Raw genomic sequence first — 22,600 nt, 5'->3', positions numbered from 1 at the left:
AATAAAAATTAAATATAAAAACTATTTATTAAACGCCAAACAAACGCTAAGTTACTTATCAATTTATTACGTATAGCCTTTGGCGTCTTTGTAAGCTTTGGAAACATTTGTGCCTCTTCTGCAGCTGCTGTTTATGCTATGCTACCAAATATCCAATCAATATAAGAGCTAACGGCAGTGTAGACGCCTGGAATCGTAGTAACGCCGCATAGCGTAGGCCCAAACGCCACAATGCCCAGCAGCGTGTGTCGTCCATCAGCATTGAGCAGTCCCGAAGTGCCGTCATCCATGAATGGTCCACCGCTGTCGCCGCGACAAACATCGTTCATGGGCTGGCCCTGAGCGCACAGATGATTTGGCGTTATGACAATCGGCTGCTGGAAGTTCTCACTGAAGCTGGCATAGCTTATAGCACAAGTAGTCGTGTTCACTATGGGCAATCTGAGAAATCTCACCGACGTGCTCATATCCCTGGCATTTGTTGTTTGATCTATAATAGTATCAAGTAGGCAGCGATGCCATTAGTAATAGAATATAAATTCTCTATATTTTCATAAAATTTTAAAAACAACATGTACGTTTGTTGCTGATTCTGAATCTTAACAATATTGTAACTCACTTTCCGCAGTGGTTGTGCTCCAACCGGCCGCAATTCCAATTTGCCCAATCAATCTAACCGCAAGCATTGCCGTAGTGTTCAAGGGTAAGCAAATTGGCGTAAATGTATCTAAAGAAAATTTCATATTAATATTTAAATACGTATTGGTAAAGCTAAATACTTACTGCCGCTATTTTTAAAGTTAAGCAAAGCTATATCATTGGCATATTTTGGCTGATCGTAGTTGGGATGCACCAGCACGCGAGCTACATCAAATAAATTTGGGTTTGTGCAATTAGCAGCGCTTACAACACAGTCTCGACTGCTGGGCGCATCATCTCCTATGCGTACCTGAAATCTTCGAGATTATTGGTTAATAGTAGCATAACAGCTTTAAAGCTTGCTAACTGGTCTTGACTTACAGCTCCAGATCGTTAACCAGATTGACAACACAATGCGCTGCTGTTATAATATAGTTGTTAGATATCAGCGAGCCAGAGCAGCGATAAGTAATGCGCCGATTTGCTGTAGCAATAACATGAAAACAATGATTTATTGATTTATTTTAATTATATAGTAAAGGGCAAATTAGATCCGTTTAGTTTGTTCTCACGAGTCTAAACAAACTCGTTTGTTAACACGCTCATGATTAAATTCCTAGTCTATATCTATATCTATCTCTTCCTTGCAGGTTTAATTTCAATTTAAAATGAGTAAGCCGGGCTGTCCATGCAAAAGCAAACAGCAAACTAGCGAGGCATGTCGAATTTGTGGAACTAAGGGCGGAGCTGGGGATGGACCTGGTGGCAAAGGAGGTCGCTGCGCTCCAGGTTCTGGTGGTCCAGATGGGGCTGGCAAAGATCCTAGCAAATTAGGCGATGGAAAAAATGGAAAAGATGGAAAAGGAAAGGGACCTTTTATAAGTGCCAACACCTTGTCTTTGGCAAAGGCTGTGGCACTATTCGCCTTCGGCTGTTACCTTACCTTGAAAATGAATGCAGTTGCTAATGTTATTGGCTAACTCTTCATATATTTTCTTTTGAGTTTTAGTTTAGAACGCAAGCAAGGAACTCATGCAATTGTTAACCCTTCACGGATATTAAAAATTGTAGCAATTTAAATTGCGTTTACTTACTGCGGTTTCTATACGCGATTCTTGCCAACCATGGATACTGCCCAGGCTGTGCCGGCTCGCCGCCAGTAATGCGTGTATTGAGACTGACGCCACAATCTGGAGGATTCGTTGGTGTTGTTAGTGTTGCTGTAGGCTTGGCTGTGGATGCGTTGGTTGTAGCTTGCTCTTGGCTGGCAGCAGCCATAAGCTCGCCTTCGCTTTTTGTGCTAATGTTGGACTGAAAGCGTAAGTCACCAGGAAATACAAAGGGCTTATCCTCAGGTTCTGGACGTGACGTTTCTGATGCTAGCGCATGCTCAATATCAAATGAATAGTGATAACCGTCGAAATGATGCTCGTCGTCATCATCCACTAGAGGCTGAGGACAATTACGTTGCGCATTAAAGTCAATGTAGTCGAGCAGATGCATTTCCATCTCTTTTGCAACAAATCTTTTGAAGCTATGGCTCGAGCGCTGCTTGACTTGACCGCTCCTCGGCTGAGCGCTACCCCAGCTCCAGCGCTCTTTGGGCGGCGCAGCTCGAGGCATGTGCAATGACAACGCCAAATTCTGCGGACAGCAGACTAGCGGCTCAAGTCCGTGAAAGCCACAGCCAGCAGCATGCACAGTGGAAAAGACCGCATTACGTGTTTCAGGTTGATGATGCAGCAGCAAATGTACAAAGGGCGCGCAGTCCTTGATGAGTATGCAATGGCAGGGACTGGAGCTAGCGCCAGAGCTGACAAGGCAAGCAACTGCAAATTAAAACAAACAAAAAAAAATCTACAAATTAGCCAAGGCCGTTGTCTGCGCAAACCAGAAATGGTGGTGGCCAAAAGTCTGGCTTGGCAATTACTGAGTCACTTTTTAGTTTGCTGTCGAATTCGTAACGCTTTTTATTGTTGTTGTAGTTTATTGCCCTTCGCTTCGGTTTTGCCTTCGCGTGGAGCATGATGTTAGCACAATTTGTGTTGCTTTTGGGAATCTCTAGCCATTGGCCTTGACCCATTGAGCGACGCGCCTGTTACGTCAATGCTTGTGCTTGAATTTCAATTGATTGCACAAGAATTGCTACAGCAAGTTTGTTCTTTAAGTCTTTCGTTTTGTAACTGTACTCACACTGCAGGCACAGCGATAAGGAGATTATAATGCGCAGGAAACTTAAATGCATTTTCAATTTTCTCGATTTAATTATTTAACATGCACACACTGACAATACGTTGCCTATCATGGAACGTTAGACGCGCTCACAACTTTTGCCGTCGAGGTGCGAAATAAAATTGAAATAAATTGGTTCAATATGTGAGTATATCTTATTTCAATTTCCATTTCGACAGCAGCGCGGAGCTTTTGCTGTTGTTCTTGCGTTATATCAGCTGCGAATCAAAAGAAAAAGGAAACACAAAAACAATTAAATGCTCGAAGCCGAGTTTAGGAAAGGGCACACACACACACACACGCACAAGCATATGCAAAGCAATGTCAGACAGAGGCTGCGACAGCGACAGCGACGGCGGCTGCAGCAGAGCAAGCGCTTATTACAGCTCCGACAACCGAACAAGACTGACTAGAGCATCTCGTGGGTAAGTTAAAGCGCCGGTAAGACACTAAAGCAAATGTTAAATAAAATAAAAACATGTTTTGAAAGATAGCCAGAGAGTGAATGATGAGCAAATTAGTTGACAACTTTTGATGTTGCTCTCATATATTTTGATCTGAAGTAGTGCTTAAAATTAATGCATTTAGCAAGTCTCAATTGATTGATACAGATATCGCACATTAGCTTAACATTTAGACTAACTGCCTAGTGAATGTATGTATGTAATTTTATATGGAATGCAGTAATTCGAATGGCTTATTATAATGCCGTGTTGAGTTCGCCTCGTTGTCCGATTAGACCATAAGTAGCTGTGTATCTATGCCACCGGGACCACTTCAGCGCCGGCAGCGGCAGTAACAGAGACAATGACACTCGCTGAAACGTTATTCTCGACCTGTTCTACAGGTTCGTCGTTAGGCTGCGGCTGCGGCGGCGTCGCATTCACCGCAATCGTTGTCACTGCTGACGACGATGCATGCATGTTATTTGTATCAACATTGCGTTCATTGGCAGCGACCTGCAGCTGTAGCTGATCGTCGTCATCAACTGGCGTTTCTTGACGCAATACCTCAGCCAAATGGTTATCATCACTGTCCACTCCCAATGTCTGGTCAACAACATCGTTAGCTGCGACTGCGACTGTGACTGCAACTGGCGCGCTTGTGCTTGGCAATCTTTCTGTTTCTGATGACAAGTGTTCCAATTCGTCTTCTCGGTTGCCGCTAGTTCCATTTACATTTAAATGAACAGAGACATCGCCATTGTGCAGTGAGTGTGGCCCCTTCAGCTCATTGATGATCTTTTCTCCCACTTTTGGGTCGAGTTCGTTAATTTTCTCTTGCAGTTTTGCTTTAAACTCAATAGGCCACTTGGGGCTCCATTGACGAAACAGTTTAATCTGGTTTAAGAAAAAGAAAGGCATACACTTAAATAGATACAAAGAAAATTTTAATGCTTACTTACGCGGCATTGAAATAGACTCATAGGCTTGTCCTGCACTCCGGACGTGGCCAGGGCATTTACAACGCCGTTCATATAGACGCCGCCTGCCGCTCCAGCATCGACATCGCCCCCAGACGTGTCTTTTGTTAGATACTCCACAAACACATACACAAAATCGTCGCGTTGCAGCTCACTCCATTCGTTAAACCATTGAACAATATAACGGAACTCGCCGTCCACTGATAAATTACTCATCGACATGTTTGCTTTTATTGTTTATACTTTTTCTCACGTTCTCTCGTTGCCAACAATGACACACCCCCGCGCATGCACTGCAAAAATCAACAATTTGCAAACAGTGAGTGCACTCAGCGAATGCTAATTGAAATTCTAATTGTGGTTACAGCCTCTACGTGCGTGTATCCAATGCTATTCTCCGCTTTTAAGTTTCTATACTAACAACAACCCGTTTCTAACTTTTCCACAACCTGCTCTCACGGTTAAGCCCAGCTCAAAAATCAGCTGTTGCGCGTTGGTGGAGTACGAAGCTATCGATAGTCGATAAGCGACCGTTATGCAGCACCTGTTTAATTTCAATTTAAGTGCATGTATATTTTTTGTTATTTTTACTATTTGATCAATTTGAGTAGTATGAAAAAGTAGCTGAACAGATTTTTTTGTAGCTCTCTGCTTAGCTCACTTGTGGTTATCAGTCATCAAAATTTGAAATTTACTTCATATCGATAAGCAGCTTGTTGAGCACTAGTCATCGTTAGGCGTTTACCAACTCTTGAACTTTTGCAGACAGTCAGAAAATAATAATAAAAGTCATTAATTAAAATAAAATATGTCGTCGGCTGAGCTGGAAATTAAACAGAAAACAACGGATAGTCGGGCGCCAGGAGGAGCCAACGTAGAGATTACCGCAACGGAACAGAATGAGGGAGAGCAAAGTTATGCCGCGGCGGAACAGTACAAAAATAAAGGCAATGATTTGCTCAAAAGTAAGTTGGCATTTCATCACTTACACAAGCAATAAGATTAGGCGAATTATCTTGTAAACGGCGTAGTGCACTGAAAGAATTAATTAAGTGTTAGCGCGTTCCTTCTTGCCAGTACATACAATTCGACCTAACCTTAAAAGTCGTTGGACTTGCACTGCTTCTGTGTGAGATAATGATAATTATTGTATATATTAGCGCCTTGGAGCGTAATTGGTAGTTCTGACTAAAACTGCAAACATGTTTCATTGCTTAACTTAAATTCTTAAATTACTTTGCAGCCAAGGAGTTTACGAAAGCAATCGATATGTATTCGAAAGCCATAGAACTGTATCCCAGCAGTGCCATCTACTATGCTAACCGAGCTTTGGCGCATTTGCGCCAAGAGAACTTTGGGCTTGCATTGCAGGATGGTGTGTCTGCAGTAAAAACCGATCCCAGCTACTTAAAGGGCTATTACCGGCGTGCAGCGGCTCACATGTCACTCGGAAAGTTCAAGCAGGCGCTATCCGATTTTGAATATGTAAGTGTTAATTATTGTACTGATGCAGTATCATTATTTATACGATTTATCCTAATTTACAGGTAGCCAAGTGCCGTCCCAATGATAAGGATGCCAAAATGAAGTTTACCGAATGTAATAAAATTGTAAAAATGCGTGCATTTGAGCGAGCCATTGCGGTAGATAAACCGGAGAAAACGCTCTCTGAGATGTACAGGGATATGGAAAACATCAGTATGTACAGCATCCGACCAATTGCTTTGTTTAACGCCTAACCATGTATTTTCTTTAGCTATTGAGGATGACTATAAGGGTCCGCAGCTGGAGGATGGCAAGGTTACCTTACAGTTTATGAAAGACCTTGTGGAACATTATAAGGCGCAAAAGAGACTGCATCGAAAATTCGCCTATAAGGTAGACAAAGCGTTATGTAATTTTCAAGCTGAGTTATAAATGATTTGTATTTTGTTTATAGATACTCTGTGACATAGACGTGTATATGCGAGCACAGCCGTCTCTTGTGGATATTAAGGTACCCGATGAGGAGAAGTTTACCATTTGTGGTGACATACATGGTCAATTCTATGATTTAATGAACATCTTTGAGATAAACGGACTGCCATCGGAGAAGAATCCATATCTGTTCAATGGTGATTTTGTGGACAGAGGTTCATTCTCCGTGGAATGCATATTTACTCTATTTGGCTTTAAGCTTCTTTATCCTAATCATTTCTTCTTGTCGCGCGGTAAGTGTATGAAATACAATTCAATTAAATTGATGTTAAATGGATTTTTTACAGGCAACCACGAAAGCATTAACATGAATCAAATGTATGGCTTTACTGGGGAAGTTACCGCTAAATATACTAGCACCATGGCTGATATATTTACGCAAGTGTTCAACTGGCTACCCCTATGCCATTGTATCAATCAAAAGATTCTGGTTATGCACGGTGGTCTGTTCTCTTCAGACAATGTGACATTGGATAATATTCGTCGCATTGAACGCAACTGCCAGCCCCCAGAGGAAGGACTCATGTGCGAGTTGCTCTGGTCAGATCCGCAGCAATGGATGGGACGTGGCCCATCTAAGCGTGGTGTGGGCATTCAGTTTGGTCCAGACATAACTGAATCATTCTGTAAATTAAATAACTTGGATTACATTATCAGAAGTCACGAGGTAAAGGATATGGGCTACGAAGTGGCCCACAATGGACAGTGCATAACAGTGTTCTCGGCGCCAAACTATTGGTAAGTAACATGTAATAAATTGTTAAGAATCATTATAGAATGCATCTGAATTTCTAGTGATACTATGGGCAACATGGGCGCATTTATAACCATCACGGGTAACAATCTGAAACCAAATTACACATCCTTTGAGGCTGTGGTAAGTTGTACTTGCTGAAAAGTTTTCTGCAAAAGCTAAATTCGAATACAATTTTTTTACAGCCGCATCCTGATGTGAAGCCAATGGCATATGCCAATAGTCTTATGAACTGGCTGGCGTAGTCGTGCCAGACCGCTTCCTATAAAATAACTAAATACACCACAAATACACGCTTGAGAACCGGAATCCAAAACCGCAGCCCTTATATAGCAGCGAACAAAAAGAATAACAAGAAATACTTTAAATTCCGTTTTTAATGAGCCTCAATTCACATGCGAACAGCTTAGTTGTGATATCAAGAGAGGTTCCGAACCGCAGATAAGCAATCACACAATAACAAATTCAGCTATATTTGATACATTGCATACGAAAAATTTATAATATATAGTGGCTTTAGAAATTGGATGCTAAGTTTTATCGGTGCTAAGCATCTCAGATTCCACTGTACAGTGTTTGTGCTATTTCAAAAATAATAATAATTGTAACACAAAACATAAAACAAAAAAAAACTTAAAAGAGCATATGTATTATGTTTATGCATAGAATTTAGTCATTGACATTAAGTGTCATACCCAAAGTTTACGCGTATCCACGGCGCATTCAATTCTAATTTTTTTTTAAACTTCAATTGTGCATAAATTAAATTTTTGTTTTGCCTTGCCCTTGTTTATATAAATTTATAATTATAAAATCATTTTAATAAAAACACACAAGTTAGAAACAATAAATTTACATTTTTTAAATAACGATTGCAAGCCATGACTATCGTCGATCCTGTAGAATTGAACTATAATTATAAAATGAGACAAATATTTGTTAGTTTGTATAATTTAAGCGGACTTTTTATTGTTCAACAAACTATGAGCTGCTGAAGCCCATGCTGGTGAAAATCTCAGATATATTTGTTTTATAATCATTAAGATGCGCACGCTGCAGCAGCGTTACATATACAAATGGACCGTTGTAGCTAACTAGGTCTTGATAAAGTTTGACAGCTAATGTCTGCATTTCCTTAGGTTGAGCCTGGGATAAGTACAGCGCCAAAACGTTAAGTAACTCGTGCAGAGGTTTGCCCTCAATCTGCAGACTACGTATAAATGGAGCCAAGCTCTGCAGCAGCTTTAACTGCAGTTTGTGTTCCTGCGTTGGTGTTAAGGAACTTTCAGTGCAGCTATGAGCACTGGCTGCTCGCAAGAACTGCTTGAGTTGTGGCACCACATCGCTAAGACTGCGCTTTAAAATAAAATCCTTGGCATGTATTCCGAGTATGTGCAGCAAGCTGAAGCAGCGGCCCAGCACGGGCGCATCCTTTTGGCGAAACTTTTCAACCAATGGCTGCCATACCAGATGCACCAAGGGCAGCAGCTCATTCTCATAGTCGGCAAGCAGTGGAAAGCCTGTGGCCAGACATTCCAATGCCAGAATCTGTTGGGTTTGCTCCGAGTTGGGCAAAAACTTTATCACCTGAGTTAAAATTTCTTTAGTAAGCTCAATGTGACGCGGCAAAATGGGCTTCGTTGGTTCCGGCTCAGGCAGTGCGTCCTCTTCCTCATCTGCAGCGTGCATTTGAACATCGGGTTCTGTGGTTGAACCGCTAGCCAACTCAACAGGCTTTTCAAGCGGTGAATTCAGCACATTAAGCCAAGTTTGTAAAATGTCTGAAGCTTCAGCCGATTGCATTTCGATGTCTGCCAATTCAGCAGCAGTAGCCTGTTGCCAGTTGCTGACATGGCTTAAAAATGCATTAAAAACTCGCAGATAGGAATGCACATTCTCAGTCTGATGCAACTTGGCACACTCCTCGCAAATGGTTTGAAATATGCTCTCCAGATGCGGCACATTGCCACGCGTGCTATATTGCAGCACCACAGTCAGAATATCCACGGCAGCAGGACTATCAGGTGCACGCTTTAGCAACGAGTTTAAATGGAATGTTATGTAGTCTGTGGAGCATTCTATGAAATGGGAAGGCTCTGCGTACTTCAGGGCCAATTGCATGGACAAAAAGGCAAATTCCGCTGCTTGGTGCACCAAAGTATTGCTGTGAGCTGAAATTACAAGTAAATTTATAAACTTTGAATAATATTAATAGCCCAAACACTTACCCAACTTCAGCAGAACTTTATGCAGGCTGTGAAATATATGACGATCGAAAGTGTCGCCTATGAACCTGGCACAATGACCAAGTGCATCCAAAACTAGACAAGTATGCAATACATTGTATTGAGCATCTGCAACGGTAATGCGACTATTGACGGGATCACTATCGTCATCTGAGTCACAATCCTGCATGCGTACCTCGACGGCGGATGAGTATAAGCCAGGTGTGTGCTGCTCGAACCAAGCGGTGGGCTGCAAAGTTAAGCAATAGTTATAAAATGCATAAAAACCTTAAAGCTTTACTCTTACCTTATTGGCCTTCAAACGCCAAGCTGCATCCGGCTGAAGTGCCAAATGCCAATGCTGCTCAGCAAGCAACTGTTGGACCAAAAGTTCCGCTAGGATCAGTCTACTCTCACGCACCTGCCTCACCTCGGATGTTACCAGCAGTGTCATTAATATAATTGCCTCATTCATAGCCACATTACGCTGCTCTATCAACTGCTGGCAATGCTCAAATATGATACGATTGTATGCCGGCTCAGCACCCAATAGTGCACCAATATCGTACAACGTCCTCACGCACCGCTCTGAGCTTAAGTACTTAAACTGGCGCCATGGTAACGTTCTATATTGTGCAAGTAAGTCCTTTGGCTTGCCTTGATGAAGCTGCCGCAAAGCATATTCTTCATTTAGCAACTCACGTGTTATACGCTGATCCAGCGTTGTTAACAGGCACATAACAAATAAATCCAGATTCCGGGGCACCAGCAGCAGTAGTTGCAACTTATTGGCGCTTACATTACGCAAGAATCCTTTAAAAAATAGTAACTCGGCAAATTGTTCGCTATCCTCGCAGCGATGCAAGATATGTGTCCATTTGTTGAGATGCGTGTCCAGCAGCTGCTCCGCATTGTCATCAAAGATGCCAGCACAAGTGGAATGCGTCTGCAATTCAGCAAGCGTTGTTTGACACAACAGCGATATATACGGCTCCTCGTCCTCTGTTAATGCCAACACGCTCTCTAACAAGTGTAGAAAGTTATGCTTAAGATTATTCGCGCATTTTCTCAGCAACAGACAACACATATCCGCGTAAGCTTGACGCACTACGACTTCGCTATGTGCACGCAAAATGCAAGTCTCTGTGAAAATAGTGCTCATTCGTTTTGCAGTAGCCGATATCCACTCTGTGGAGCGTGGATTAGTTTGGAGCTGCCTTAGACGTTCTTCGTTTTCTTCGAGATTCAAACGCTTACTGCTGAAAAAGCTTGCGTCATTTGGCTGCTCCTCAGTGCAAGTGTAAATAAGCGCTTGGAAAGCATTAGCATCGTAACGTGCTTTAAGGAACTCATCTGTTGTTTCCTCAAACATGATGCAGCTAATACGACCCAACGCTTTAATGGCCAGCTAGCAAGTAGATTTAAATTTAATATAAAGAATTGAAATAGTTACTCTTAATTACCGATTTGATAGTCTGTCCTACTTTGTCATCCGCCAAAGCAGTTTTAAACAGCACTGTCACCACTTTGGGCAGAAATATGAATATAGTATTAGCCACCTGATTACGCAGCACCACGTCGGCTGCATCGGCCTCATCGTGCACATAAAATAGCACAAGGAGGCACTCCAACGAGGCAATAACAAGTTTCCGGTACTTTTCATGCGTTATAATATCCAGCACTGTAAGCAGTATTTGTCCAATAACCATAACAGTTTCATTTGTATAAAAAGCTTCCAGCACATCGCTAGTTGAACGCTGCAGTGCTTCCGTTAAACAAAGCACTGCCGCCAACTTAATTTCCTCCGAAAGACCATCACGCAGCTTAGATTGCTTGGAGTCATGCACTTGCTGCAAGACCACCACCAGTATTGAACGCAGTCCTTTTTCGTCGGTCAAGTAGATCTTGGATATGATGTGATGCAAGCAATACATTAGACTGGTCCGTAGCTCCTGACTTTCCCTGTTGAAAATGACATTTAAAGTCTTACTATAATTGCGTTAATGTTTTTATAGTTTAGACATACTCCTTTAGTTGATCTAGCTTGACGACTAGTGGCACTAGTATCTGCACTTGAAATATGCGCATTTGTCCAAAATCAAAAGACTTTACTTCCTTTTCCACTTTGCTTAGTGTACTTTTGCCCGGACTCTTTAAAAACTCATCTATAGCGGGCTTAATGCGCGTCACGTACGTCTCTAGTGACGACATTTTGCTAAAAGTTATTGTTTCCAAAAACCATAAACAAACAAGTTAAGTGCTTAACTTCCCAATTAAATACCGGCAACAACATTGAAAGCAACAGCTGATTTGACAGCAGAGTGACAGTCACATGTAATCGCAATCAAAGTTTGTATGGTTTTAATTTTAAATATGTATATGAAATTAATCATATAAAATAAAGCTTTCAGAAAAAAGTTTACTGAAAATTGTAATACAATTGTTTTAATAGATCATTCAACATTTCTTATTGCATTAGAGTTGCCATACTACCATTGCATTAAATCGTGACTGAGTACGATAGCACGAAGCTGCCGATCAGCTGTTTACGGAGACCTGTTGTTTTTCTTGTATTTTTGTTCGTGTTTGTATTGCGTTTAACGTGGAACTGTTCTATTTATAAAACAATATTCGATTTTATTTTGGAAATGTAAATTCTGTTCCAAAATAGCGTAAAAATATATATATATCGCACGCTCGCATGTCAAATGCTGTGCATTTGACAAAAGCGCTGCTAGTAGAGAAAGAAGATAATTATTTTTACACCGGTTGACCGGTTGACTGTTGGTAAATAAATTCTACGACACAAGTAAAATATACATATGTGCATTTAGCGAAATACATTCTATGCAGTGTCGCCAAAAATATTGAAAATTATGTAACATATTAATTTTATACTCATAGGGAGACTAAACAAAAATGGGTGCCATTGTATTCCTGACTGCGGCAGCTCATCTTTTCTACACACCGTTTACAAAAGTAGAAGAGAGCTTTAATCTACAAGCCATGCATGATATTCTGTATTTGCGTAACAATTTCACCCAATACGATCATCATGAGTATCCTGGCGTCGTGCCTCGCACTTTTATTGGACCGCTCATCATTTCGATGTTGTCGGCTCCATTCGTGCTGCTCTTTGAAACTCTGAGCATGAATAAGTTTTGGGCGCAATATGTAGGTAAAAGACATTTAATCCAATAATTTGAATTTAACGCTCACATAACTTTTCTACTTGTAGTACGCCTTGTGCTTGCGGGAGCGATTACTGTTGCTTGGCAGCAATTGCGACAGGCGGTTACCAAGATTTACGGCGTGGAGGTGCGTCTGTGGTTTACGGCCATAACTATAACGCAGTTTCACTTTATATTTTATATGAGCCGCCCGCTACCGAACATCTTTGCACTACCGCTTGGTAATTAAAAGGCAAAGATTGTTAATTTTTTTTAATAAATGCTTTATTTCTTGTTGCAGTGCTGCTTGCTATTGCCTACTGGCTGCGTGGCCAAAGCAAGCCATTCATCATTTGCTCGGGTATAGCTATTATCGTATTTCGCTCTGAGCTGGCGCTATTTTTGGGCATACTTCTGGCACTGGACCTATTGCAAAAGAAGTTGTCCATTGATGGGTATACCAATTTTAATGTAATGCATCTTTTTTTTATTCACATGCTGTATTTCCATTTTTAGCTTATTGAAAATTGCCTTGCCCGCCGGACTGTGCATTTTGGCAGCTACTGTCTTGGTGGACTCCTTCTTTTGGCGACGCCTCCTTTGGCCAGAGGGTGAGGTGTTGTGGTACAATACCATACTCAACAAGAGCGCCAACTGGGGCACCTCCCCATTTTTGTGGTACTTCTACTCGGCGCTCCCTCGTGCCATGGGCGGCTCTTTGGTATTTGTACCGATTGGCATTTATTTAGAGCCACGTATACGACCACTAGGACTTTCAGCACTGGCATTTGTATTATTGTACTCGCTCCTGCCACATAAGGAGTTACGTTTCATTATCTACGTTTTTCCAGTGCTTAATATTGTGGCCGCTTGCGCCTGTCATCGCATGTAAATAGCTGTGGAGTTTAAAAGTATTTATAAATTAATTAGCTGTCGTTTTTTTTCAGGTGGATTAATAGTGCTAAATCGGCTTGGCATAGTTTTCTGGCACTCATTGCAGCCTCACACTTATTGTTCAATGTGCTCATCACCATATTTCTACTCGTCATTTCCGGCACAAATTATGCTGGTGGAGCTGCGCTCTCCCGTTTGCATCGCTTGGAATCAGGAAACCCAAATGTATCCGTGCATATTGCTAATTTGGCGGCACAAAGTGGAGTCTCACGTTTCATGGAAGTGAATGACAATTGGATATACAGCAAGGATGAGACTATGAACTATACGCAAGCTGAGATGGCCAGATATAGTCATTTGCTGGTAGAGACAAAGAATAAACAAAACTCCGAGTTGTGGCTGATTATGCAGCAGGATTTTGAGACTGTGGAGTTTGTGGATTGCTTCAATAGCATTGGCATCCAGTACAACTCTCTGTTGCCGGTACGCATCAAGACGAAACCATGCATTGGTATTCTAAAAAAACGCAAGCAGGCAACTATAGATCCCGAGCCTATAGGTGTTGAAGAAAAGGCTACGAAGAAAAACAAGCGAAAAAAGGAGAAAGTTCGTACAGATAGAGCAGCAGTGCCAATGGAGAAGCTGTCATTAGAAGCTGAACCCATTTTTGAAACTGAACTGGACAGTGAACAGCAACTCGATGTTGCTACAGTGCAAACTTCTTATTTAGAACCTGAATTGGACAGTGAAGATGAACTTGATGTTGCTTCAGAGCAAACTTCGTATTTGGAACACAGAGCCTCTCTTGAGTTTGATGACGATGATGGCATAGTAGCTACAGTGGAAGAAACCTCATTGGAACTGAATGCAGACCCTGTTGAAGCCGCCAAAGAAATAAATTTCCAAGAACTGCGAAATCTGGCTACAAAGCATACTAATCGTAAATCTCGGGCTGCAACTAAACTTAAAATACGTAAAATTATAGAGCAACACTACAGATCTAAAGGACAGCACATTGAGAACGATTCGCATGAGCAACAGACGAAGCCTGCACAAGGTCGCACTCCAGGCATGCGTCAATCCGTCAAGTCCATAATTAAGCAGGAGAAGATTAAGGAAATGATTGAGCAGATTGCCACAATGGATTTGTCACGCATCTGCGACTTGGAAAAGACAACGACTAAGGACTGCTTAAAGCTAGTCATAGACAAAATTGATGATAGCGAAACAACCAAATAAAAATGTAATCTAATAATACTAACGTGCTTATACATTTATTGTTGTCTGAACAAATTGCTGCTACTTGCACAATTTGTAACTGAGAGTTCGTCAGAGGATCTGATACGTATCTGATGTATATGTGCGTGTATTTATGTGCTTATATAACTCAGTAACGTTGTTTCATGTTGAGCTTCAAAAACTTGTATTAAATTGCAATCTGTATTAAAAACGCTGGCTTCATCATAAATAACCTTAGGCTATTATATATCCTACGAACAGCAAAACATCACCAATAAGACCAAGTAAACACAGCACAAGAGTACTTATGTATAATATGTTGTCCATTGTACCGCCCTTGAGAAACACTGGTTTATCGTTTTCCTCTTGAAATAGCTTCTGCAGCTTAGCCATCTTGGGAGTCAGCTTACCAGGGCTAGATCCACAAGACATCCTAACGATGGAAGATGTATGAAATAGCTTAGATTTCATAATCATTGGCGCTTTTTCAACCACTATGGCGCGGTTTAATAGAGGCTGAAATATATGCTAATAATATATTTTAAAAATTGTTGCTTTATTTATATTTACGAGGAACTTAAAAATTATGTTTCTCTGCATTTTAATAGGACATTTGTCAACTGAACAGAAAATTTTTTGTTGGTTCTTAAGCACAGCACAAATTATTTTTAAATGAAAACTATAGCAGTAATAATTCACATATTTGTGTTTTGTTTTGAAAGCAAAGCAGTAGATTACTTGTTTCCAAATTTAAATTTTGAATTTCTAGGTAAGCAGTTGATTATTAGTTGATAAGCGATACTTCAGTTATCGATAGTCACACAGCTGTTCAGGCACAGTTGAGAGTTTTGCCAAGAAGCTTAAATTTGTTGTCTTACATTTAATTTCACTGAATTGCCATGTCCTTGGCTAAATATTTCAATCGTTGCGCAGCCAAAGCAGGCAGTGAAGCTTTCTCTAGAACCTGTTTGCTTAAGCCAATGGAAGCCGAACACTGTGTTATACGTCTTAATGAAGGCGACAATGTGATTGGTCGCAACAAGGAGACTGGCATAAGAGATGCGAAGTGTTCAAAGAACCAGGTACAGCTCAGTGTGGACAACACGCGTGGATGCATCCAATTGAAGGTTTTGGGAGTAAATCCTTGCGGAATTAACGGAATTATGGCATTGCATGATACAGAGTGTCAGCTGCTGCATGGCGATATATTGGAAATCGTGTATGGGCGACATCCCTATGAAGTAACTTTCAGTCCGCCACCAGTTAAAGAACAGGAGAAGCAGGATAAAGAGAACATAGAGGTTGCCATAGTTTCTAATGAGCAGGAAACCTGGAACTCTGTGGCCAATGGAAAATTGATAATCTACACAAGTGTCGGAGTGAAAGCTTCTAGCAAAATAGCTTCATATGACATGGATGGTACTATTATAAAGACCAAATCCGGAAATGTATTTCCAAAAAACACTGACGACTGGCAGATCATATTCCCCGAAGTGCCCGACAAGCTGCAGCGCTTGCATAAGGATGGCTTTAAAATATGTTTCTTCACAAATCAAGGTGGAATTGCACGCGGCAAAATTAAATTGGATGATTTCAAGCTAAAGGTGAAAGCAATTGTCAAGAAACTAGCCGTGCCAGTGCAGGTGTTTATTGCTGTGGGTAATGGCATCTACCGCAAGCCATTGACGGGCATGTGGGAGCATCTGAAGAACGAAATGAACGATAATGTAGAAATTAGAGTGGAGCGTAGCTTCTTCGTGGGCGATGCAGCTGGCAGACCCGAGACAGGCAAAGGCATTACTAAGCAACGCAAGGATCATTCACTGGCAGATCGTTTATTTGCCAGCAACATTGGCATCTCATTCTACACACCGGAGGTACATTTTCTGGGCAAACGTGTGGAGCAGTGGAATAAGCCTGACTTTGAGCCCAGCAGCGTGCACAATCAAGTGCCACAGTTCGAGCCGGATGACGTGCAGTTCAGCGGCGATAAATGCGAAATGGTTATAGTTGTCGGCTTGCCGGGCTCTGGAAAAAGTCACTTCTGTGCTGAGGTGCTGGGTACTAAAGGCTATAAGATCGCAAACGCAGACACTTTGGGTAGCACGCAGGCGTGTCTAAGTGCCTGCCAACGTTCGATTCAGGCCGGTCAGAGCTGCGTGGTTGATAACACTAATGTAGATACAGCATCACGTAAAAAGTTTATAGCCTTAGCCAAAGAATCTAACATTACTTGCCGTTGCTTTGTTATGAATGTGACTCCAACCCAGGCCAAGCATAACATTGCCTATCGTGAGCTATTGGACACATCCCATTCCACTATAAATGACATGGTATTTAACATGATGAAAAAGAAGTACCAAGCACCAACGCTGCAGGAGGGTTTCACTTCAATACATAAAGTTAATTTCAAGCCACAGTTTGCCAACGAACAGGATGAAAAACTATACAAAATGTATTTGTTGGAGAAGTAATTTAACCAAGTAACTTTAATATTTATGGAATATGTTTAATCTAGTGTAAATATTCGTTTTGCTATATCATCTATAAGCCAATCCATGGAACTCAGCAGCTTTTCGCCTGTTACTGCGCTCACTCCTGCCACTAGCCAGTGATGGGTGGTGATATCATCTAAACGTAATATCTGACAAGAATAATATTTGTTAATGTGTATAAAAAATAAAAGAGCAACAGCAAACCTCTTTGATTTCATTTGAGCTCAGCGCGCCTGGCAAATCCTGTTTGTTACACAATACAATTAATGTGGCACCTGCCAAGCGTTCTTCTTTTAGCAGAACTTGTAATTCATCTTTGCACATTTCCATACGCATGCGATCTGCACTGTCCACTACCCAAACTAAACCATCTGTGCATTCAAAATAATTGCGCCAGTACGAACGCAATGATTTCTGGCCGCCCACATCCCACATGTTGAGTGTGTAACCATTGTGCTCCAAAGTCTTTATATTAAAGCCCAAAGTGGGCGAGATTGTGTCAATGGACTCTCCGTTGAAACGCTTTAGTATAGTTGTCTTTCCAGCATTGTCCAAGCCACTAGTTGATTGAAAATTATTAGTCACAATCCCATTCGCATATTTAGTACGACTTACAGCAACAAAATACGCATTTCCTTCTCCTTTTGACGCATCTTTTTTAATACTGTGAGAAAGCCCATGATGTCTGCTTTCGGTTTGAGGTTTTAAATACTATTAAAAAAGTTAAATACAAACAGCTGTATTTATGAAATAGGTGAAAAACCAATTGTATTGATTATTGTTTGTTTTTGTTGTTCAACATGAATGTGAATGGCAAAATTTGCAGGGCTGCATTTTTGGAAGCGATCTGGCAGCCTCGTTTTCAATAGACGTCAAACAGCTGTCATAATTCAGGGCCCGTGAATTTTCGCATAAAGATTCGAACAACCTGCATTTTAGCTGCTATAAATAAAATAAACCTAGCAAAATGATGAACTTGTCCAGAGTAAGTATTTATTTGAAGTTAAGAAAGCTGTATGCACAGCGCTAAGACGCATTTATCCATGCCAATATGCTGGAAGTGCTATATTGGGCGACAATTACGTAAGGTTGCTGGAGCACCAACTAACCGCACATTTTCTGTTTTCACAGGCCGTAGTCCGCAGCTTTGCCACCAGCAGCGCTCGTCGCTCCACTGTCGCTAAGGATCAGATCGAGAAGGGATATTTTGAGGTCAGAAAGGTGCAGGAGCACTTCCAGAAGAAAGACGGCAAGCCCGTTTTTCTGAAGGGTTCTGCCGTTGACAATGTCTTGTATCGCATTACCATGGCTCTAGCTCTAGTTGGTATTGGTGGCATGGGCAAGCTGTTCTGGGATCTGAGCGTGCCCAAGAAGGAGGAATAAGGCGCAAGCAGTGTAGTCCAACCCCTTAAGCTAAGCCTCCAGCCTGTAGTTACCTTATATTTCTGTGTTTTCAGAGTGTGAGTAACCAACATTCTTATCTGTTTATAAAATGTAAATATTTTTTCTTTTCTTGCAGAGTTGCTCCTTCAATCCTAGTGTGTTACGCCCTAGATTACTGCTTGTTCTACTTAAGTTTAAACTGTAACTGAACATTCGCAAAAGCATTTGAAGCGTGGAAATATAAGCACTTGGCTGTAAAGTTAAAAGATTGCCGCAATTTGTTTAGTTATTGTTTTTTTTTTTTCAACCTTAGTCCGTTTCGGCTATACAACTGGTTAGTATGTCAGATCTTATAACATATGTTGTGTCATTTTTCTTTATAAATCTGCGGAATATGTATATGTGTATATTGAAATAACACTGACATAAACATAAACAAACGGCGAAGTGGAACGAGAGTTGACGCCACGCTGTTGTTGGCATCGTGTCCGGTTGGATGTTGGATATAAGGAGGAGCAGCGCATTTTATAAATCAAAGGGCGGCAACTCGGCGCGTTGCCTTTGGCATGGAAATGTATATTAAATCGAGCGAATCATGCTTCGCTTTAACACACAAACAGCAGCAAGATATACATACAGACGTATGTTTGTTGTGTTTATTAATAACTGTAAAAAGGAGAGCGAACGCAATGTGCAATTTAAGGCGTTTTCATTAGTTATTTCTCCATAAACACTTACATAAAACTAAAGCATTTAAAACAAAAGAGGAGCATGAAAAGAAAACAAAAATATGGCCATTTGAAGAGTTTTCCTTGCAATTTTCACTTACTACTTGTTTCAGTTTTTTTTTCTGTAAATATATGAACTTGTGTGTGTTTGTGAGGGAAGCACAACAATTTTGCTATTTCATTTGCCGTTACGGCCCATTTAAATTTTGAGATGTGCACGCGAAGCGCATAAAAACCAATGCGAGTTTACCGTTAACATATTTAAACGGATGTACATATACGTAGGAGGTTTAGCACTTAGTATAACAACAACTGATGACGATCCCTTGCAAATAACATTGTGAATACAATTTCTATGAATTGCATGATTGCTTGCTCATGCGTTTCCCTTTATTTGTTTTTGTTTTTGGCTTTGCTTAAAATTAATTAAATGCGCTTGGCATAAGATAGAAATTATGTGCACTTGTCGCAAACTTATTATATTTCATAGACTGTGAAAAATTTAAATGAATTCAAATGACAAAAATGCTCCACAACGGGGAATGGGCAAGTACACAGCTCCAACTAACTGCGGCCTGGCAGTCGTTCCACCCGACTGCCCACAGCCAAATTACAATAATAACTCAAAATGCATAGAAGATGCGAAACTAAATGTTTTGACTGCGCAATCCTTTGCCAAAAACAATATAAAAAGAGGGGCAACAAAGGCGGCGTGTAATCTATGTGTGTGTGTGTGTATGTGTATGTGTTTGCTGCGTGTAGAATCAAGAATCGAAAAATGTGTTTCATTAAATGTTATTTATAGTCAGCAATTTTATGCATTTAAAGCGCGTCTATCAACAGCATCAGCAACAGCAACTGAGCATTGCCATGCGGAAACGACAACGACGCCATATTGAAATTAACTGTTGCGCGCTTTCAGGAAGGGTGCATGTGCGAGAGGGAGAGTTCGAATAGTAAACGCAAGGCTTGGCAGGCAACTTTCACCTTTTTTGGAGGCGTTTAGTATTTGTTTGTTTATTTTGTTTTTACCACAGCCATGGATGAATCTGTGTATTCGTATTTAATTTTTTTTTTCACGTGAAATATTACCGGGCAAACGGCGCGCGCTCACTGCGAGGTCTAGGGCCAGGCCCAGGCGCTGCTGCTGCTGGCTATGTATATGCTCCGTAACTGCAGACGCAGCAGCCGCAACCACAAATCAGAATGTCGTTGAAGCATTCAAGTGCAACGGGCGTGAAGCGAACTCGCTGCTGTCGCTGCTGCTTCTGCTGATGCTGGCTCGGTCTCTGTTGCCGGTCTGCGCTGCGGCAAATCTTGACAACTCTCAGATGAACGGCCGTTGAGTGAAGAACGTCAACGTCCACAATTTGCCTTTGTCAGATTGTCGCTGTGGTCTGCACTGGCAAGTCTGGCAATAAACCTTCAAACCATTTTGGTGTATCCCATCTATACAAAGCGAAACCAGTTTGGTCTATTAACACTTCGATTACAGCTCAACTTTTTGCCGCCGTTTTGGATACTGTCTGTGTGTATTTCTGGGTGGTCCCACGGCAATGGGCCGCTTTTAGTTAACTTTTGATTTATTTGAGCTTCAATTAGTCGTTTAACAAATCTGTCCATCTGTTTGCTTTTAATTATTGTTTGAAACCGCAAAGCCGTGCCACCGGCACAGGTCTTCCAATCTTCGATTCGTCTCTAATACTAACACTGCCATTGCCACAGTTGCGCGTCATGTCGGCTACTTTGTGATCTCCCCATCATCTCCCCAGCCCCGCGACTTACCGCCGGAGCCTACGTTAACCATCCAAGAAGGTTTTTAATTAACACCAGCAATATAATTTACGAAAAGCATCCGAAAATATATACATAGGTATAATTAATGGAAACGTAAGTGATATCATGCATTTTTAGTTAGAATGCACAAGACTGTTTGGCTTCGGCTTTATCTAAAGAATAGAATTTTTGCAATCAAAATAATTTGCTTATTAGTATAAGCTGAAATGGTAATATCAGATAATTTTTAAACATTTATTTGTGAAAGCTTACTGTATTTAATAGTCATATGTTCACCATAAGCAAGCACTTCCTCATACCAAAATATTTCTATTATTTTAATATAGAATCCACAGTTGATTGAGTTCGAGGATTGTGTTTTAATAAACAAACAAAAACAGACGGCATGGTTGCCGGGAAAAGTAAACTCCTAAAAATATCAAAATGAATATTTGAAATTTATAAGCCATAACGGCCTGCCCTCGAGCACTAAAACTGAGAATGGGAATGCAAACGCGAACGGGAACGGGAGCATTGGAGTGGATGAGCATCCATGGCGGTGGCATCAACAAAATCGAATCAGCGTGAACGATGCGCTTCCCATTTGCCGACGTTCTATTAACTATATGTGTACATATATGGATAGCGGGTGAGTAAGGGGCCGGGGCGGGGCCGGCCTGTGAAACTGAAACCGTCGAAAAGTAAAAACATGTGTCCAAATCTTTAAATACAGCTCCGCTGGCTGGCCAAAGAATCTAGCGCGCAATATTACAAACAACTTCATTTTGGGTAGTTAACAATGCGCGGGTGCGAACCTCTCAAGGATCAGGTGACGCGTTACGGTGCGTTGCCTCTCAAGTGAGCCGCTTCAGGTTAACTCCAATAATTCATCGTCAACTGCAATTGCGACGAGCCGTTTTATGTCAGCGTCAAAGGACGCAACACTCAAGTGCCTATTGCACAACATAATCAGCGCAGTTAAACAGTCCGCTTGAGTCCATCTAACAAGCTGCCAACCACTCGTGATTCCCGGCCTCAAGTGCCTCACAAGTCGGCGTAGACAATTTGACGCTTCCGTCCAGCGTTTACACCCTTTTGTACAATTGTTGCATAAGAACTCTGATTCTGCCCTAAATGTGTCAATTTTATAGCACATTTTGCCCACTTTATGACATTTGAAGCCACTGTGCTCTCCGCTCGGCGCTGTCACGGATGCTGCTTTGTTTTCTCAAGTGTCGTGCATATTTTTTCACAGCCTCAGCCTCATCCTCAGCTCCTGCGACTGCTCCTGCTGCTGTTGTTATTTTTGTTGAGTGTTGCGGGTATAATACAAATACTCATACGACAGAGACAAAAACGCATAATATACATTTGTTATGCTTGTCATTTGTCGCCGCTGGCGGCAACTTCAAAGCCTGTCACCCAATTTGTTAAACGCAACTAATTTTGTCTCCATTTCCATCATTTCATTTGCTCTCAGCCGCCAAGCCAAAGGGGCTTTTAAACTTTCGCATGTGGCTAATTATTTTATACATTAATAAATATTTGCTTAAGTATTAACATATTTCTTTTGTAATATTACATTATGATGTTTGCTTGCTTAACACTTGGTCTGAGTTTTATAATGATCAAAATGTAAGTTTAAACAAGTCAAACTTTAATTTG

General features: G+C 41.2%; 9 protein-coding genes and 1 long non-coding RNA gene across 11 annotated transcripts; 5 read left to right on the top strand and 5 right to left on the bottom strand.

Moving 5' to 3' along the window:
- Positions 1-21: 21 nt before the first annotated feature.
- LOC108601973 (CLIP domain-containing serine protease 14D) lies at positions 22-3,263 on the bottom strand. Its single transcript, XM_017989966.1, has 7 exons — positions 3,177-3,263; positions 2,833-3,089; positions 1,734-2,468; positions 1,021-1,123; positions 784-956; positions 620-727; positions 22-490 (listed from the first exon to the last, which is right to left on the bottom strand). Exons 2-7 carry the CDS (start codon positions 2,882-2,884, stop codon positions 132-134), a joined length of 1,530 nt encoding a protein of 509 aa, XP_017845455.1. The 5' UTR covers positions 2,885-3,089; positions 3,177-3,263; the 3' UTR covers positions 22-131.
- LOC108601974 lies at positions 496-1,713 on the top strand. Its single transcript, XR_001915225.1, has 3 exons — positions 496-574; positions 629-703; positions 1,290-1,713. It is a non-coding gene; the product is annotated as an uncharacterized LOC108601974 (long non-coding RNA).
- Positions 3,264-3,378: 115 nt separating the features above from the next.
- Positions 3,379-4,881, bottom strand: LOC108604473. Its single transcript, XM_017993960.2, has 2 exons — positions 4,277-4,881; positions 3,379-4,211 (listed from the first exon to the last, which is right to left on the bottom strand). The coding sequence occupies exons 1-2, from the start codon at positions 4,514-4,516 to the stop codon at positions 3,630-3,632; spliced, it is 822 nt and encodes a 273-aa protein (XP_017849449.1). The 5' UTR covers positions 4,517-4,881; the 3' UTR covers positions 3,379-3,629.
- A 134-nt stretch (positions 4,882-5,015) lies between these two features.
- LOC108604472 (serine/threonine-protein phosphatase 5) lies at positions 5,016-7,805 on the top strand. Its single transcript, XM_017993959.1, has 8 exons — positions 5,016-5,259; positions 5,538-5,779; positions 5,842-5,992; positions 6,051-6,172; positions 6,234-6,504; positions 6,559-7,009; positions 7,067-7,148; positions 7,211-7,805. The coding sequence occupies exons 1-8, from the start codon at positions 5,103-5,105 to the stop codon at positions 7,268-7,270; spliced, it is 1,536 nt and encodes a 511-aa protein (XP_017849448.1). The 5' UTR covers positions 5,016-5,102; the 3' UTR covers positions 7,271-7,805.
- A 183-nt stretch (positions 7,806-7,988) lies between these two features.
- Positions 7,989-11,517, bottom strand: LOC108601862. The gene is made up of 5 exons (XM_017989819.1): positions 11,277-11,517; positions 10,714-11,212; positions 9,558-10,658; positions 9,254-9,500; positions 7,989-9,196 (listed from the first exon to the last, which is right to left on the bottom strand). Exons 1-5 carry the CDS (start codon positions 11,459-11,461, stop codon positions 8,007-8,009), a joined length of 3,222 nt encoding a protein of 1,073 aa, XP_017845308.1. The 5' UTR covers positions 11,462-11,517; the 3' UTR covers positions 7,989-8,006.
- A 345-nt stretch (positions 11,518-11,862) lies between these two features.
- Positions 11,863-14,830, top strand: LOC108601698 (probable Dol-P-Man:Man(7)GlcNAc(2)-PP-Dol alpha-1,6-mannosyltransferase). Of its 2 annotated transcripts, XM_017989610.1 has the most exons (6): positions 11,863-12,037; positions 12,155-12,428; positions 12,489-12,662; positions 12,722-12,875; positions 12,937-13,308; positions 13,368-14,830. In XM_017989610.1, the coding sequence occupies exons 2-6, from the start codon at positions 12,170-12,172 to the stop codon at positions 14,551-14,553; spliced, it is 2,145 nt and encodes a 714-aa protein (XP_017845099.1). In that variant the 5' UTR covers positions 11,863-12,037; positions 12,155-12,169; the 3' UTR covers positions 14,554-14,830. The 2 variants fall into 2 exon arrangements, with proteins under 2 accessions (XP_017845099.1, XP_017845100.1); XM_017989611.1 differs by lacking the exon at positions 11,863-12,037 and having other exon boundaries at positions 12,358-12,424.
- Positions 14,573-15,230, bottom strand: LOC108604842 (cytochrome c oxidase subunit 7A1, mitochondrial). The gene is made up of 2 exons (XM_017994461.1): positions 15,124-15,230; positions 14,573-15,069 (listed from the first exon to the last, which is right to left on the bottom strand). Exons 1-2 carry the CDS (start codon positions 15,151-15,153, stop codon positions 14,788-14,790), a joined length of 312 nt encoding a protein of 103 aa, XP_017849950.1. The 5' UTR covers positions 15,154-15,230; the 3' UTR covers positions 14,573-14,787.
- Positions 15,231-15,417: 187 nt separating this feature from the next.
- LOC108604652 (uncharacterized protein F21D5.5) lies at positions 15,418-17,048 on the top strand. The gene has a single exon (XM_017994202.1). The coding sequence runs from the start codon at positions 15,453-15,455 to the stop codon at positions 17,025-17,027; it is 1,575 nt and encodes a 524-aa protein (XP_017849691.1). The 5' UTR covers positions 15,418-15,452; the 3' UTR covers positions 17,028-17,048.
- Positions 17,000-17,826, bottom strand: LOC108604654 (ADP-ribosylation factor-like protein 2). The gene is made up of 3 exons (XM_017994203.1): positions 17,664-17,826; positions 17,253-17,607; positions 17,000-17,197 (listed from the first exon to the last, which is right to left on the bottom strand). Exons 1-3 carry the CDS (start codon positions 17,726-17,728, stop codon positions 17,063-17,065), a joined length of 555 nt encoding a protein of 184 aa, XP_017849692.1. The 5' UTR covers positions 17,729-17,826; the 3' UTR covers positions 17,000-17,062.
- Positions 17,827-17,922: 96 nt separating this feature from the next.
- On the top strand, positions 17,923-18,708 carry LOC108604655 (cytochrome c oxidase subunit 7A, mitochondrial). Its single transcript, XM_017994204.1, has 3 exons — positions 17,923-18,033; positions 18,180-18,508; positions 18,568-18,708. The coding sequence occupies exons 1-2, from the start codon at positions 18,016-18,018 to the stop codon at positions 18,429-18,431; spliced, it is 270 nt and encodes an 89-aa protein (XP_017849693.1). The 5' UTR covers positions 17,923-18,015; the 3' UTR covers positions 18,432-18,508; positions 18,568-18,708.
- The last annotated feature ends 3,892 nt before the right edge of the window (positions 18,709-22,600 follow it).

This window comes from Drosophila busckii, chromosome 3R, assembly GCF_011750605.1.
Source record: "Drosophila busckii strain San Diego stock center, stock number 13000-0081.31 chromosome 3R, ASM1175060v1, whole genome shotgun sequence".
NCBI lineage: Eukaryota > Metazoa > Arthropoda > Insecta > Diptera > Drosophilidae > Drosophila > Drosophila busckii.
The sequence above is the reverse complement of the archived record's forward strand: the minus strand, read 5'-3'. Positions and strand labels throughout refer to the sequence as shown.